The sequence below is a fragment of the Mus pahari genome, chromosome 11 (genome assembly GCF_900095145.1).
Source record: "Mus pahari chromosome 11, PAHARI_EIJ_v1.1, whole genome shotgun sequence".
Classification (NCBI taxonomy): domain Eukaryota; kingdom Metazoa; phylum Chordata; class Mammalia; order Rodentia; family Muridae; genus Mus; species Mus pahari.
The window spans coordinates 33,496,257-33,512,861 of record NC_034600.1 but is presented as its reverse complement, the minus strand read 5'-3'; the positions used below and the strand labels follow the sequence as shown (position 1 = coordinate 33,512,861).

General features: G+C 44.8%; 1 protein-coding gene across 12 annotated transcripts in view; it reads left to right on the top strand.

Annotated features, from left to right (window-relative positions):
• Nucleotides 1–16,605, top strand: part of Mast4 (microtubule associated serine/threonine kinase family member 4) — a 591,509-nt gene that overhangs the window by 559,993 nt on the left and 14,911 nt on the right. For 10 of the 12 annotated variants that reach the window (XM_021208672.1, XM_029544159.1, XM_029544158.1 and 7 more), the window contains 7 exons: nucleotides 2,220–2,342; nucleotides 2,559–2,671; nucleotides 4,526–4,653; nucleotides 4,945–5,180; nucleotides 9,428–9,628; nucleotides 12,079–12,308; nucleotides 13,351–13,473. In XM_021208672.1, the coding sequence (XP_021064331.1) occupies nucleotides 2,220–2,342; nucleotides 2,559–2,671; nucleotides 4,526–4,653; nucleotides 4,945–5,180; nucleotides 9,428–9,628; nucleotides 12,079–12,308; nucleotides 13,351–13,473 (1,154 nt within the window). The remainder of the gene's footprint in view (nucleotides 1–2,219; nucleotides 2,343–2,558; nucleotides 2,672–4,525; nucleotides 4,654–4,944; nucleotides 5,181–9,427; nucleotides 9,629–12,078; nucleotides 12,309–13,350; nucleotides 13,474–16,605) is intronic. The other 2 variants (XM_029544160.1, XM_021208674.2) reach the window with 1 other exon arrangement.

The window sequence follows — 16,605 nt, the reverse complement described above, 5'->3', positions numbered from 1 at the left end:
CTTGCAAACTTTATATGCCCCAGTACAGGGGAAGGCCAGGGCCAAGAAGGGGGGAAGTGGGTGGGTAGGGGAGCGGGGGAGGGGTGTATAGGGGACTTTGGGGATAGCATTTAAAATGTAAATGAAGTAAATACCTAATAAAAATTGGGAAAAAAAAGAGAAAAATGCTGCTGAAAAAAAAAAAAAAAAAAGGAAAGAGAGAAAGAGACGAGTGCCCTAACGATAGCTGTGTGCTTTTGTGGCTCTTGCTAGTTACATGCTCAAAGGCTATAATTTATGACCAGATTCAAAGATTTAGTAAAGCTTTAAAACCATGGGCTGAATTGCTTATTTTTCTATAAAAATTACCTTGTATAGATAAAATTACAAGGTGACTTATTGGGTGCATTCTTTAGATTTATGGATGAGACAGATGTTCAAATCATAGGGTACGAGTGCTTTAAGGCGTGCATTTTGGCCTTACCCATGATTCTTTAGCTGCTATAATACTTTTTCTATTTTCTCTTCTCTCTCTTCTCTTCTCTTCTCTTCTCTTCTCTTCTCTTCTCTTCTCTTCTCTTCTTCTTTTTGTGGACTTTATCTAGCAAAGGAAGTATTTTTCTTTGCAGACAGTCTTTAACAGAAGTTTGGATTTTGCCAGTAGAATGGAAATTCTTGACCCTCAGCCAGTAAGAAACATAAACCAGAAATTGGGGGTTGAGGACTCTTCTTTTCTGGGGACCCTTCTTTTTTTCTTGCTCCCTTTCTTTTCCTGTCTGTCTGTCTGTCTATCTGTGTCTGTCTCTCTGTCTACCTCAACACACAGCACAGAACTGGCCCATAGATCTTAGCCAAGAAGCCACTGGTACTGTAGTTGTTCAGTTTAGAATCAGCTGCACAGAATCTTAGTAAAAATTCTCCTCCTTGCCGGGCCATGGTGGCGCACGCCTTTGACCCCAGCACTTGGAAGGCAGAGGCAGGTAGATCTCTGAGTTCTAGGCCAGCGCCTGGTCTGCAGAGAGGGTTCCAGGACAACCAGTACTATGCAGAGAAATTCTGCCTTGAAAACAAAACAAAATGAAACAAAGAAAAAGATAAAAAAAAAAAAAAAAAGATTCTCACCCTTGTGCTTCATACCAACCAGTCAGTTGTCCCCTCTTGGGGTGATTTACCCCAGTTTTCTCTGTCCGCTCCATCCTCGTGTTTTCAGAACACCTGGAACATGTCTTGTGCTAGAGTCATCCCATGGGCACAGATAGCATCCTTACCCCAGCCAAGACCCGCAGCCCATCTTCCGTCTCCCTCCCTCTCCCATCCTGTCCCTTTTGCACCCACAGAAGACAGGTTGGGAGGCATGGATGACAGTCACAGAGAGAAGCAGCTGTATCACCCCACCCCACCCCAAAGAAAGCTTAACCAACAGGCAGATTAGACCTCTGTGATGGTCTTCTGAGAAATCTTTCTTCCTGATGCTTTTTCAATTCCTGGTTTTTGGTGTGTTGGGATAAGGCAGGGCCTGCTCTTACCAAGCGACTTCCCTCTCTTTCAATGGGATGTTATGGATACATTTTCAGTGAGCCTTTCCCTTCAAACTTAACACCAAGCTGTACTACTACAATTATCTGGCAAACAGAAGCCTCAACTTTAGCCCCTGTGACTGATTTCCGTTAGACGAATTATAAATCTGTCTAACCAATTTGCCATTTCCTTACTTAAGGATCTAAACCACCGAATCTGGTTCTTCCCTGTGTTACTGAGCAATCTGATAAAACTGAATGGTAACCATTGTATAATATTTAGGGAAAATCCATCATTATCAACCTTCCCTCCAGAAGAAATCTTGCTGTAAGCACGTTTTGCACCTTGTTAGGATCTTCAGGGTTTGTAATGAGCGAGTCTGCTTTTGGGCCAACGTGCGTCCATGTCCCCAGGTCCAGTATAATGTGATTTTAAGTGGCCCTGTCATTAACCTTTGAAAAATGGAAGAAGTCGTAGAAAAATTAACCGAGAAAAATCTGTGCTATAGCAACCGCTGTTAGCAAAATCAGATTTCCTGCTGATAAATTATAGGAATTTTTTTTTTCCAAGTTTTGGTTGTAGAAGGTGGGGGTGGGGGGGTAGTGTGGACTCTACCACTTCTTCATTTCTCTGCTAATAAATATCATGAACTGTTTTTAAGCCTGGTGCTTACTCTGCAGAGGGTGGCTCAGCCTCTCAGCCTCACTCCTTTCCCCATCCAGGTGGAGCCTATGAAGTGAAGCAGCATCGTTTCTTCCGCTCCCTAGACTGGAACAGTTTGCTGAGACAGAAGGCGGAATTTATTCCCCAACTGGAATCGGAGGATGACACAAGTTATTTTGATAGTACGTGCATTATCTGACATCCTTTGGCCTTTCCTAGATTTAAAAAAAAAAAGCAAAACGTAGTGCATCTCCCAACTTTGCACTTTCCGATCTCGTACCTACAAATTCTAGAAAGCTCCCTGTTGCTCTGCTCCGGGTCCTCATAGTGTAGTTGTCTCCGTTAAACACAGAAAACTCTCTGAGTAACCCAGACTGTTCCCGAACCTTCCTCCGCAGCTCGGTCAGAGAAGTATCATCACATGGAGACGGAGGAGGAAGACGATACAAACGATGAGGACTTCACCGTGGAGATAAGGCAGTTTTCTTCCTGTTCACACAGGTTTTCAAAAGTAAGTGAGACAGGGCATCAGCATGCAGAATCTTGGTATCCAGCTCAGATGGACTAGTCTGTAAAAGTACCTGCCCTCTGTGGGGTGTGAGTTCTCCAGCACTCAAAACTCCCAGTTGGGAAAAAAATGGTCTCATATACTTTAGTAAGCAGCCGTTTCCACCCCAAAGACATGGTCCAACCTTGGGAGTTCATGGTTGCTTTGAGGCAAAGACACCAACACTTTGTTGTCTTTCCTGAGAGTTGTCACGTGGTGAACTTGCCTCCCTGCGCCCTAAGGTCTAGCTGAGAGCTAGTCTCTGGAGGCTTTTGTCAGTGAGAAAGAGCATAGGCGCCACTGTGTGCAGAGATTTCCCCCTTATTGTGACGCAGTATAACACAGGAATGATACTCAGTCCTTTGCATGAGCCGGGGTTCTTGGGGGACACCTGACTTTGGGATAAGCAAGTATTTTGATTGGTAATCGAGATTATCACTTATATTGAAAAGGCAGTAGTAGGAAGACCACGATCGAAGTTTAGAAATGGTAGATAATAAAATTTAGATAATAAAATCTCTCTATTGAGAGAGATCCCTTTTTATAAACTCAGGTAAGATTTTTAAACAGACAAACAAACAACCTGATTTTTTTTTTTTTTGGTAGGCTAGGAACCCAGAGATAATGGAAATAAACCCGGAGGGCACCCCACCTCCTTTCTGCTAGTCTCAGTTGCTACATCTTTGTGGTTGCCATGGCATTTTGCACGATTCTTCCTTAGGAATCCTATAGCAATTTGTGATTTTAAAGCACTCTGTACATTTTTCCTGAGTGATTACCCAAAATGCATCTGCAAATCAGCCGGTGCTACCCCTGTCTGTTTAAAGGACCAACACGGGGGGGGGGGGGCAGGGATTTCTCTGGAAACTTACAGCAAGTGTGTCCTGAAGCAAGTTTAACTAACATTCGATGGGTACTCAGAACATAACCCATCCTCTGCCCTCTCAGAGCCCCTTCTACACAGTTTGCTTCTTTACTTTGGAAAGTGTTTATTCTCCCTGGGTCCTGTTCTTTAGCCACGTCATCTTCTAACTCGAGAGACTGGGGCGATTCAGAAGTAGGCTAAAAGAAGCCCCTTTGCCTAAGCTATAGTCTCCTGCAACTGCAGCTGTCTGATCTGTAAGCCAAAGGTACCTGGTTAGCTCCCTCTTCCCCAGAACCGACCCCACTCTAAGTTCTGAAACACACCATCCCTTCCTCTACCCACACCCAACCTCAACTCCTGACTGGTGGCCATTAAACACCTTTTCTTTTCTGTATTGTTTTCTCTATCTGGTTACTTTTTGAGCCCCAAGCCAGTCTGAGATGTACATTGAACAGAAACCATGAAACCTGAGTGCATCTACGATTCTTCTTTGTAGATACAGAGTCCTTGAGATTTGATGATCGGAGAGGGTCAGTCCAGCTCCCCACTCGAAAAGAATGTGTCTCCACACCTTAACCCTTCTCTCTTGTGGCATGCACACAACATTGTTAGCATTTTCCACAACATGGCCCTAGTTTCCAATTTTTTTGTTTTGTTTTGTTTTGTTTTTTTAGAGACAGGGTTTCTCTGTGTAGCTCTGGCTGTCCTGGAACTCACTCTGTAGACCAGGCTGGTCTAGAACTCAGAGATCTGCCACCCTCTGCCTCCCATGTTCTGAGATGAAAGGTGTGTACCACCATGTGTGGGTCTGCCAGTTACAGATTTTACTTCGGTATTTGGGTTTGGGTTTTTTTGTTTTGTTTTGTTTTGTTTTGTTTTACTTTTTTTTCCCTAAGACTTCTGCCAAGCTGTTTTTAGATGGAGTTCATAAACAATGGTTATTCACCCCACAGGTTTTCAGCAGTATAGATCGAATAACTCAAAATTCAGGAGAAGACAAAGATGACTCCGAGGACAAGACCAAAAGCACAACTTTGCCATCCACAGAGACACTCAGCTGGAGTTCAGAATACTCTGAAATGTACGTGAGAAGCTCCCCAGGGCCCTCATAAACAGTGAACACTGGGGCAGTGCATCTGAGCCCCACCTCCAGAGTTCCCACTCCAGTAGATCTCAGACCACCCCAACAGTATAGATTTCCCTCCATGTCCCCTGCTTGTGCTGACACTGGGTACCGTATCATAAGAACCATTGCTCCAGACATTCATTGGCTAGGATTATCCAGCTTCCCTTTTAACCTAGTTTCCACAAGCCGTTACCCTTAATGGTTTCCCGGAGGTGGAGGTGTGACATGCTCTTGTTTTTAATTAAGGCAACAGTTATCGACCTCCAACTCTTCAGATACTGAAAGCAACAGGTGCAAACTCAGCTCAGGCTTGCTCCCCAAGCTGGCTATTTCGACAGACGGGGAACAAGATGAGGCTGTCCCTTGCTCTGGAGACCTCAGAGAGGAGCCGGAGAAACCTGTCCTTCCTCCTGAGGAGTGTACTCAGGAGGAGCCCGAGGTCACCACCCCAGCCAGCACCATCAGCAGTTCCACCCTGTCAGGTAAGTGTGGCTATACTTGTTCTGCTCGGACACCATACTGTCAAGTGGCTCTACAGACTCCAGGAGTCCCAGGCTTTACCCGACAGCTGTTGCTAGACTCCTTCTGTGGTCCCACTTCTTTAGGGGAAAAAAAAACTCCTAAGAACTCGAGTTAGCTGTCTTAGCTACATCCTCGGTGCCGAGCCTTACAGCAGACTGGCCTGGCTTCAGTTGGACCTTGGGGGCACTTAACAGTGCCCACTTCAGTAGGGTCCTCTGGTGGCAGGCAGAACCCGCCAAAGGAGCATGTCCTTGGCTGCTGATGCAAAGAGACAGCTTGCAGAATTGCATCCAGCTTAGAATGAGGGACAGTGCCACATGGACCAACCACCGTATTTACCCTTGAAAAGGGCTCTAGTCATCTACATGATGAGCTGTGGGCTCTCCCTCCAGCCCTGAGCTGCATGGCAGCATCATTGAAGGGGTTAGCGCCTGTGATCAGTCATGTTATACCAGACACGGTCCCTCGCCACTAACCTCACACTGAGAGTAGCAGGGTCCTTACAAGGTGAGGTTCACAGGACATGTTCGAGGGGAGCCAGAAGGCCACCATGCCTCCCCTGGTGTCTGCCTGCATCTAAAGTAACACCTTATCACGGAACTGATATTTCCCAGGCTGTGGCAAGCTGAGTCAGGCATTGCTTCTCTGCCTGCTGGGGTGAGGCCCAGTGGCTGGGCTTCTCTTTGAAGGCACTTCTATACCTTTATGTGAAGTAAGCCCCTGCCAACAGGAACACTGTCTTCAGACGCATTTAAAGTCCTTAGTTCCCCATCACCCACTCCTGCCCCTTCACAGTGGAGGTGTTTTACTTAGACAACCAGACTTCAACCTTCTTCCTTAAGAACACGCCATGTAGATGCATTTACAACATCACTTGGTTTATAAAGGTTCTGCACCAGCATATCTTTCTGCAAAGCAGTGCAGGGTGTTTTTTATTGTTGTTGCTTTTGTTTCGTTTTGTTTTGTTTGGTTTGGTTTTAAGCAAAACGTGGCTCTGACGTTATAGTTATTGTAATGAGTGTTTTCATTATGCTATGTTTAATATGCTATCCTAATAAGCATAAATGATTCTAAGAGTTTCCATCAACATTTTTAAACTGAATGTTCACAGGGAAAGATGCGTTGTGTTTTTTTAAAGCATATTTTTAAAAATCTTTCAGGCTAGATTTCAGCCTCCCTAAAACGTGTGGATCTGCGGAGCATCACACACGTTTATAGTTGACATGGGAAAAATCACACTGGCTTTTCTCTTTCTCTCTTTATACCTCAATTCTGTTTCCATGCTGGGTAACCCAACTTTTTCTAACTATGAAGCCAAGATAATAGTGTTGTGAAAATAGTACCAAGGCACTGTATTACCCTATGCTTCCTGGCCATACTTACCTCACCCTCCATAGCAAATGTAAGGGGCTCGGCATTTTGTATTCCTGGTTGTAGGGGTCTCTGTCCGGCTCTCAGTGGCCTTACCCTGAATATAGAGTATATTCAACTCCCTACCAAAGCTCTTATTTACCGTATCTCAGTGTCCTGCTCGGGGCTCCTCCTACTCAGAGAGGTAGGAGGTGGAGGGAGGGTGGGGGAGCAATGTCTAAGTGCTTGATTGATTGCTTTCATAATTAAAACTACCTGCCGAGGTCCTGCCCTGCGTTTTGATTAATAGAGTCAACCCAGCTTTTCTCAATCTGTCTCCCCCATACACATCCTAAAAAAATAATCAAAGACCTTGGGGGCTGCACAGGACAGAGGGATGAGTTGATTTGCTTACAGCCAAGGGTAATTAAGGGACCTGAAAAGCACGGCTGTAGTAAAATTAAATTTGTTGAGGTTTATATTGCTCCGCGATCAAAAGGAAGGAACCCTTGACATTTAAAGAACATTAAGGTGACATTACGTGCCATTGGCAGAAAGAGGCCCTTGCGCATGTGCGGTGCTGGGAGATGAGGTAGTAGAGGAAGGGAGCAGGAAGTATGAGAGAAGAAAATAAATACTGTGTGCCTCCATCCCAGCCTTTGGAAAAGCACACGTTGGTGTCTGTTCCCCTTTTCTCCTTGACTACCTTGTGCTGGAATCCTCGAGAAGTCAAAGTTGTGAAATCAAAGCTGGGACACTCGAATGCCCCCAACCAATTACTCACTGTGAAGGGACTCTGCTCTTTGCCTTTTCCCTTCTCCCGTCTGAACCCACCCAGGAGGAAACGGAACCACCTGAAGCCACAGCTCAGTGGCGAGAGAAGTCCCTGGCTGGGGAAACAGCCTCGATCCCGTCCCTCACTAACTGCTTTGAGCGAACGGAAGAGAGGCACTAGTAGATGAGAATGGGGTTTTCCCAAGGAGTGAAAGGCTGTTGATATCTGCCTTAAGATTTCCTTACCGGTTGGCCCGGTGGGTGTAGTGATAATTAATTAATAAAAGTGACAGCGGGGTCACTACCCGCCATAATCGTTTATGTTCCCAAATGAAAGACCTATACACAGCCTTATAATTTTAATATGCCTTAAACCGCACAATAGCTGGGCCACTGCCTAACCTCCAAGCAATTAGTCCACCTCCTGCCAATAATCCCGAGTTATTACTTACTAAGCTCTATGCTCCATCTTGGCTGTTCTAGACCCAGTTAGACGGACGGCCCCCTAGGCCACGCTCTCCCTCACCTTCACATGGTGGCTATGCCTCTCTGTCCTCCACTCTCCTCAGGCTGGCATCTCTCCTCTCCTCCACACTCTTTATCTCCTTTCTTCCCCTGCTCCCAGTCCCAAGCCCAGGAAATCCTAAAATCTTGTCACTGTCTACCCTGCCCAGCTGTTGGCACCTTTATTTACTAAGCAGAACCAACAGGAGGGGAGGTAGGTTCCCAGAAGCTACATGAAGAACAGTTTGGGGGAGGGGGGACATAATTAGCATCCGTAATACAAGCAGCTACAAGTGGGTGGTGTTGTGGAAGCCCAAGAATCTTTCCTGTTCAGACGGCTCAGTACTCAGTATCCACATCTACTCCCGCAGACAGACCCAACAGGTATGCCCCTTCACAAACTAGAGCCAGACAAGGGCGGTGCAGTCGAGCAGCGTGCATGTCAAAATACATTCATTTAGGCCAATTCTTGCCCAAGCAGAGACTGTTGTGTGGTCAGCATTTTAAGACGAGCTGGCTAGTCATTTGGAATATAGATCTATGACGATAACATGAGTGAGTTTCATGAGCAGGACGCTTAGAATATAAAATTAGAGAATCTTATGTTTTATCTCGAAGCATAGAATCAGAGATAGTCAGGAGGATCTAGACAGAAAAAAAAAAAAGGAAAGAAAGAAAGAAAGGTGTTTATTGGTGATTTTTAAAACCAGAAGACATTTAGCTTGGTGACAAAGAGCAATTAGGAGTGTGAGTCACACTGCTCAGTTCCTTTCTGAGGGACTCAACATGATTCTTTTCCTGAGAATTCTCTCACTCTCCGCCTCTGTGGCTCTCCATGCCACCACCCTCCTTCATGTTTCTGTTCTCAGGGGAAAGTCCTAATGTTTTAACGTAAAAATAACTCCACTGTATGTTAGGGGTTAATAAACCAACAAAGAAAGGTATGCCTTAGAGAGGGTGGAGGAGGATGTCATGGAGGACCGCACATGACATAGTCTAGATTGGAAACCGGGAAGATGGACTTGGCTGCTAAGAAATGTCTTGTGTCTTTTTCTTTGAAACTTAAGAAGAGGCACGGAAGTAACCAGAGACATTTTGATTTTTTTTTTTTCTGTGTATATATTCCTGGCCCATGATATCTTAGGAACTTGGGAGGAAGTGACACATACATGGCCTAGAGAGTGATTAAATGGTGTCCCCATGTCACATCGATCAGCAGCATTCGTGATCATCACTAATATCAATATGACGGGGAGGCTGTTGGGTTTATAAGATGGACTCCTTGAAGGCCCAGGGAAAGAGACTCTCGGGGGCTTCTGAAATATAGATGATAGGAAGTTAGTCTCCTGGTTGAATGGAATCAGTAGGAACTTACCTGAGTGTGACAGGAGAATGAAGCCTGGACAGATAGCTCCTCCATCTTTTCCTCCTCCATAGGACCAAGCCAGTTGTCTCTCACATTCAGCCTGGCACGTGGGGGTATCTCCCACAGTTGGTCTGCCTTTTTCTCTGTCTTCCCGCCGCCACCTCCCCTCTCCTAACTTTTCCCGAATGTGTTTGTTCCTTCTTCTTTGTCCAGTTGGCAGTTTTTCAGAGCACTTGGATCAGATAAATGGGCGAAGCGAGTGCGTGGACAGTACAGATAATTCCTCAAAGCCATCCAGTGAATCTACTTCTCACATGGCTCGACAGCGCTTAGAAAGCACAGAGAAAAAGAAAATTTCGGGGAAAGTCACAAAGTCCCTCTCGGCCAGTGCTCTGTCCCTCATGATCCCAGGAGGTAGAGAGACATCGACTCGCATGCAGACTCGCATGCAGACTCGCATGCAATTGTGTGATGTGTGCATGTGCTTCCTTCCCTCTTGCCCCCACTCTGAAATGCTGATTGAAATGCAGAACTGCATGAGGCCCTCACGAGTGGGATCCCAGGACAGCTCTCCAGAGCTGCTGCCTACATACCTGTGAATGCTCCGTCCCGGGCCTCTGGGGTAGCCAGAGAGAGCTTGTGTGTCTCCGGCTCAGCTCACGTTCTGTACCTGGGGAGGAGGCCAGAGATGTTTCTTTCCCATGAAGGCGGGTTTCATTTGTTTTCTTAAAGCCTTCTCTCCCCACGAGCTAAACAATGCATTTCCCTCCCTGGGATGAATCTTCCTGGACCGCGTACTGTGTGCGCTTTACAGAGCTGTTTACAGCCCATGCGTTGGGAAGCTAGGGATGCTTTGCTCCATCTCATCAATGAGGAAACAGACACAGAATGTAAGCCCTCTGTTTCTCGAGATGGCAGAGACTTTCTCCCCAGGAGGCAGTGAAATAAGACGTTTTCCCCATCGCGTGGACCGAGCGCCACTTTCTTTGCTAATCTCTGTCCTGTTTTTGGAAAACTCAGACTTAATTACGGTTTTGTTGGATTACTTTGTTTTCCTACAACTTAGTTTGCACCTCCTGATCAAGAAGTCTGTAGTAATTTCCCTAGCAGAGATGAAATATACACACTGCTGGTCATAATATCATTCAGAGAGGGGTGGGGGTGGGGGAACTTGGAAATTGAATTCTTTTATAGATGACATATATTGGGACGTATTCAAGCTATATAACTTTTCAAAGAAATTACTTAATTTTTTTTTACATTTTTATTTGTGCCAAAAAAAACCAACCCAAAACCCCAACCTGATACAGCATTATGTAAATTCCTTTGCTAGGAAACACCCCATCAGCCCCATAAAGCAAGCAGCTCCTGTCTGTTGTCTGTATGGTCACCCACACATCAAAGGTGCCACCAGTACCCATATACATCAGGGAAGGGCAGTTCCGTGTGGGCTAATCCATCTGTAAAAGCACGTAAAGTAGCCTGCACTGTGGAAGAAAGGGAGGCCCACCATGTGGTTAAGAAGGGGGAATCTATCCTATCTTTCCCACAGTTTGAATCTTAAGTGTCTGTCCTGCCCTCCCCTCACATGTCATGAAGGTCCCCATCCACCAGTGACCTCCTTTTTACCTGGCCTTTGGATCAGACAGAAAAGTATCAGAAAAGAATCAACGAGGCACATGGAGACAGAGTGGAAGCACACTCACAGTTACACCCAGCTTTCTTCTTGTCTGGGCAACAGAAGACTTAGAACACATGTAGTATGGATGCTGTCACCTTACAGTGACCACATTGGGTCTTGCCAAGTCCTTGTGAGTCTTACCGGGGAATCTTGTTACCTTGATCCTCAGAACACACACACACACACACACATACACACACACACACACATGTTTCATCCACATACAATCACATAAAGTGAGCTTGCATTTTAATTTGGTTCTGGCTGCTAGAACACTCAGATAAGTTATAAACAGTAGATCTGTTGTTTGTGGCTGAGATGCCCATCGTCAAGGCCTCAGCAGATATGATGGCTTATTTCACATAGACAGCATATCTTAAAGGTTCTCTGGCCTCTTCCAGAAACACAGTAACCCCATCACCAGAGGCAGAACCCTCATAGTCTAGTTATTTTCCAAGTACTCCTCTGAATATTGTTACCTTGGTGGTTAGGTTTCAGCTTCTGAGCCCTGGGGAATGCAAATGTTTACTTCTGCAACAGGGTAGAGAATGGTATTTGGGGGTGTGAGCTGATTTGCTCTTAACACATGTATCCAACCTTCCTTACCCTTGATGAAACATTCTTCTGTGAAGAGGAGCAGCTGTAACCATAGTCACTCTTGTATAGTTAAGTTTCTCAGTTGAATTATGTTAGTATGTACTAGCTCAGTGATGTTACAAAAAGCAGCTGGTACTTGGCCGTTGTTTTCCTGGCCACTGTGTGTTTGGAGAGTCATGTTAAATTGTTTAGTATACGATTTAGAGAATAGTAAGTCTCATTATATACTTAGTCTGTTCTTATAAAGATACACTATAAACACATGCATCTATAAATTACTTATTTCACTAAGATAATTTAAAGATACCACAGCCAGAAACATCTTTGTGTAGCAAAGCTAAAAATTCTTAATTGTAGAGTATTGATTGAAACGTTAGTTAAACCAGAAACACTTTTGATGTCCTCTCATTGGGTTTGAGTTTGGCATGCATACCAGTTACCAGTAAAAGCATTTTCTGCATTAGTTCTCATTTTGCTGTTAGAAACAAAGGGACTTGTTTCTTTGTTTTCCTGGTTATGGTGGGGATCCCCATGGGCATAGTGGCTGTGGCCCAGATCAACTTTGATGCCAGCTTCTTTGTTGCAGATATGTTTGCTGTATCTCCATTGGGAAGTCCAATGTCCCCACACTCCCTGTCTTCAGACCCTTCTTCCTCACGGGACTCCTCTCCCAGCCGAGACTCTTCTGCAGCGTCTGCCAGTCCGCACCAGCCCATCGTGATCCACAGTTCAGGAAAGAACTATGGGTTCACCATCCGAGCCATCCGCGTGTACGTGGGGGACAGTGACATCTACACGGTGCACCATATCGTCTGGGTAAGAACAGAACGTCTTTCCTGTCCGCTCTCCTTTCTAAGCAGCCAGGGGTGTACGCCTGTTGCCTGAAGCATAGTTGATCCTGATGTGTTTTCTGCTACTGTGGCACTCGGGACCCATTTTATGTCCCTTTAAATGTCCTTGTCTCTATTTCTGTGGTAGAGTTGGGTATAACCCACACTAGGCATTTTACCCAACTCTGCCCCAGTTCCCGTAATTGCTTTCCCATTTTTCTGTGCCAATCTGGTGAACATAAAGACCACCCCCTCTTTGTATTCCTGTTTTCAGTTATGTGTATGTCTGAGTACAATAGGCCAGAGGTGCTATGTAACCCTGAGCTGGAGTTAAGAGACAGTGGGTTCTGGGAACCCACCTAGCATGGGTTCTGGGAACCGAGTTCAGATCCTGTGCAAGAGCAGTGCTCTAACTGTGGAGCCAGATCTCCATGCCCCACCCTTCATCTCTTCAGCCCTGCCCTTCATCTCTCCAGCCCCTGTCCTTTGTATTCTTTTTCCTTGCTTTTCAAAAATTACATTCTCAGCCGGGCGTGGTGGCGCACACCTTTAATCCCAGCACTCGGGAGGCAGAGGCAGGTGGATTTCTGAGTTTGAGGCCAGCCTGGTCTACAAAGTGAGTTCCAGGNTGAGTTTGAGGCCAGCCTGGTCTACAAAGTGAGTTCCAGGACAGCCAGGGCTATACAGAGAAACCCTGTCTCGAAAAAACAAAAAACAAAAAAAAAAAAAAAAAAAAAAAAAAAAAATATATATATATATATATATATATATATATATATATACATTCTCGCTCACTTGAGTTTTTTTTTTGTTTGTTTTTTTGTTTGTTTGTTTTTTTAATTTAAGGAAACACGTAGATTCTCCTATTTTAGAACAACATCAGAAAAGGAGCCATGCCTTTTTGAGTCCGTATTAGGAGCTTAGGATATTCCCAAAGTGACTCCAAATATCCTAACAGGAAAGAAACCATAGGCATCAGGGTGGCAATTCGTTGGTTTATGAACATATACTCTCCTCTTGGACTACAGAATGTAGAAGAAGGAAGTCCCGCATACCAGGCAGGACTAAAGGCCGGGGATCTGATCACACACATCAACGGAGAGCCGGTGCACGGCCTCGTCCACACAGAAGTTATTGAGCTCCTGCTGAAGGTACTGTCTTCGTATGTCCTGGCCATGCAGAGGCAGCAGTAACCCCAGGGAGTCGGCACTGTGAGATTCTCTGTAGCATATCTGGCTCCACACCCAGTCTCACCCCTGGAAGGAAGGTAGAGGTCAGAAGTCTGACCGGAAGCAGAGCCATTCTGACCTCTCTGGTTTCCTGCTGTGAGAAGATATCCTTGAACCTATACTCTTACTGCCAGCTCTGCTTCTCACTGCCCGTCCTACAGAATATGAGCTCTCCTTGCTCGTATGCCTCACGTAGTAGATGACACTTGGGAGTCACCAGTTCTGATGGTGAAGGTCAGTAGATGTTACGCTAGTGTAGGAGGGGATAAAGGACTGCACCCGTGTGAAAGCAGGTGGAAAGGGTCTAAGAGTTGCCACGCCTTTGAAAGAGGGAACTTTAGATGTATTTACATGTGCTCTACATGGTAAATGGAAGAAAATGTCCTAGCAGTTTCGGGGCTCCTGTCCCTCCCTCTCCTTCACATGCCTAAGTTAAATTTCCATGGGGATCATTTCCTACTTAAAAAGATCATGGAATGGAGCCTATGGCACCAGACCCCAGGGAGCAGGAGTATAAGTGGAGAGTGGGGCACATTTATCCTCTCAGGCGAGCCTTTTGTGATTCTTGATTTGCTTCGTGCTAACCCCCCGGAATATAAAGTCAAAGATACAAAGATAGCTGAACTTGAATTTGATTTTAAATTTTTCTCAGGAAAAAGAGTCTGCTTTATCTGGGATGAGAATCACAGTCCGTCCTGACACAATTTTGGGACAACCTCTTCTTTCATGGCCAGCTAGAGAGATTTGAGCATCAGCAACAACAACACAAAAACTCATTAGGGAGACACAGGATAAATGTGTACAACTGTAAGCCCCTATGCAAGGATTAAATAACATCTGAGACCTCATAAATATTGTTGACACAGGGACTAAAGGATGTTCTTTGCTCTTGGAGAGTACAGGACATGTATATGAGAGAAACAACTTAATTTCCCCCAGGCTGCAGCAGAGAAGGAACACTGTGCTTCCTGAGAGAACATTCGAAGCAGGGAGAGGCCTGCCAGAGGAGTGACAGTGTACATGGAACTTGAAAGGAAATAAGGAATTTGAAGGCACTGGCAGAAGTGTGGGTGTACAAGTCTTTCAATACACATGCAGTTAAATGCCTGTCCCCGTCCCTCCCCTGTCATTCCCCAGGCTCATTCAAGGACCAGTTTTCAAAGGGCTTAGGGTCTAAGGGTCCAAAACCTATAATAGTCTCTGCATCCTAAGGTCCAGGGTGAGCTAGTGGATAGAAAACTATTTCTCTTTATTAACTCATGGTATTAAAATTTGGCCTTCAGTGTAGGGCTCGGTGATTTTATAGAGTTAAAATGAACCACAGCGTTCTCCTTTATATCCCAGTGTGACAACAGGAAGACAGATCACACAGCAACTTAGCAATCCTTCCTTTTAAGTTCTGTCTAACTAGGGAGAGGTAACGGTCCCAGTTAAGCATCCCAGAGATGGGAGACTGGGCGCAACTGCTGACTTTTGAGATTCCTGGACTGTGAAAGTCACCTGAAACTGTCTTAGATGACATGTGCTAGGACAGACGTGAAGAAGGAACAGAGACTGCCAAGTCACAGTAGCCACCTCACCCACAGTCTGTGATCCTGTCTTATGGATGAGAGCCTGGAATGACTGTCGAGTTTGTCTCCTATTGAGAGCTTGTCTCCTGTCTTTCAGTTTTGAGGACACTGTTGAGAACAGTGGACAAAGAAAGTCCCGTGGCCTTATCCAGGTGCTCACTGTGTGTGACCTTTGGAGCTGGAGAATAATTCTCTCCGTTGCCAATCATTTTCTACCGGTGCCTTAGATCAATGATATTTCTAAAGCAAGTTTTTGTTTGGTTTTTTGTTTCTTTGTTTTTCTTTCTATGTAACCTTTTCTTTCTGTAGATCAGGCTGGCCTCAAACTCATAGAGATCCTCCTGCCTCTGCTTCCCAGAGTGCTGGAATTAAAAGTGTGTGCCATCACCGCCTAGCAAGCTAGAAGAACTCTAAGGTATAAATGGTAATTGCCTTAGTTAGAGTCCTGTTGCTATGATAAAGACCATGATCAACAGCTACTTGGAGATAAACGGTTCTGTTTTGTCTCAGAACTTACAGTCAGTCCATCATAAGGAGATGTAAAAGCAGGAGCCTGGAACAGGGACTAAAACAAAGGCCATAGAGGAACACTGCTTCCTCAGTCTTCGTTCCTGTATGCCCCAAGATCATCTGCCCATGGTTGGCACAGTCACCACTAGGCTCTGCCCTCCCACATGAATCAAAAATCAAGAAAACCTCCCACAAGACAGTCAGATGGGGGGCATTTTCTCATTTTAGGGTTTCTCTTCCTAGATTACCCAAGTTTGTGTCAAACTGATTAAAAATCCGAACCAACCAGCATAGATATAAATATATACATCCATGTATACATGTATAATAATGTATTATACATTACATTGTATGCATATATATACATAATATATTACATATACATGTATATATTTATATATGTGCTGTTAGCTATATATATATAGTATAATACATGTTACATATACATATATATCAATATATACAAATGTATGTATTTTATATAATATATATTGCACTCTTCATAACAGTAGTGTGTTATATGCAAAATAGCTCCTACCTCAGCTTGTATTTATTTCATAGAATATAGATGTTATGGAAGAAGAAAAATAAGGTGAATTTATGTTATATGTTAACATGATTTTGGATTTCTAGACCTCTCTTCTTGCTTCTGTGAGGTTGTATATGTACAACCCTCTCCCCTTAGAAAGGTTTTTGGAAATGTCTTAGAGAGCCAGCTGGCCCTCTGTGCGAACTTTCACCTCACCTTGTGACTGTGATCACCTCCTACAACCTACAGCTCCATCACAAGGTACAGTCACTGTGGGCCACTGCAAGGATGCGAGCATGGTGGGTGTGCTATGCCTTGGCACTTCCTGAAGCTATAGAGGGCTCTGGCACACACTTAAGGCAGTAGATCCTGCCTCTGGATCATAAAGGAAACACTCAGGAGCAGTAGCTAGTGTAATGAAACAAAGAAGATACAAGGGGTTTA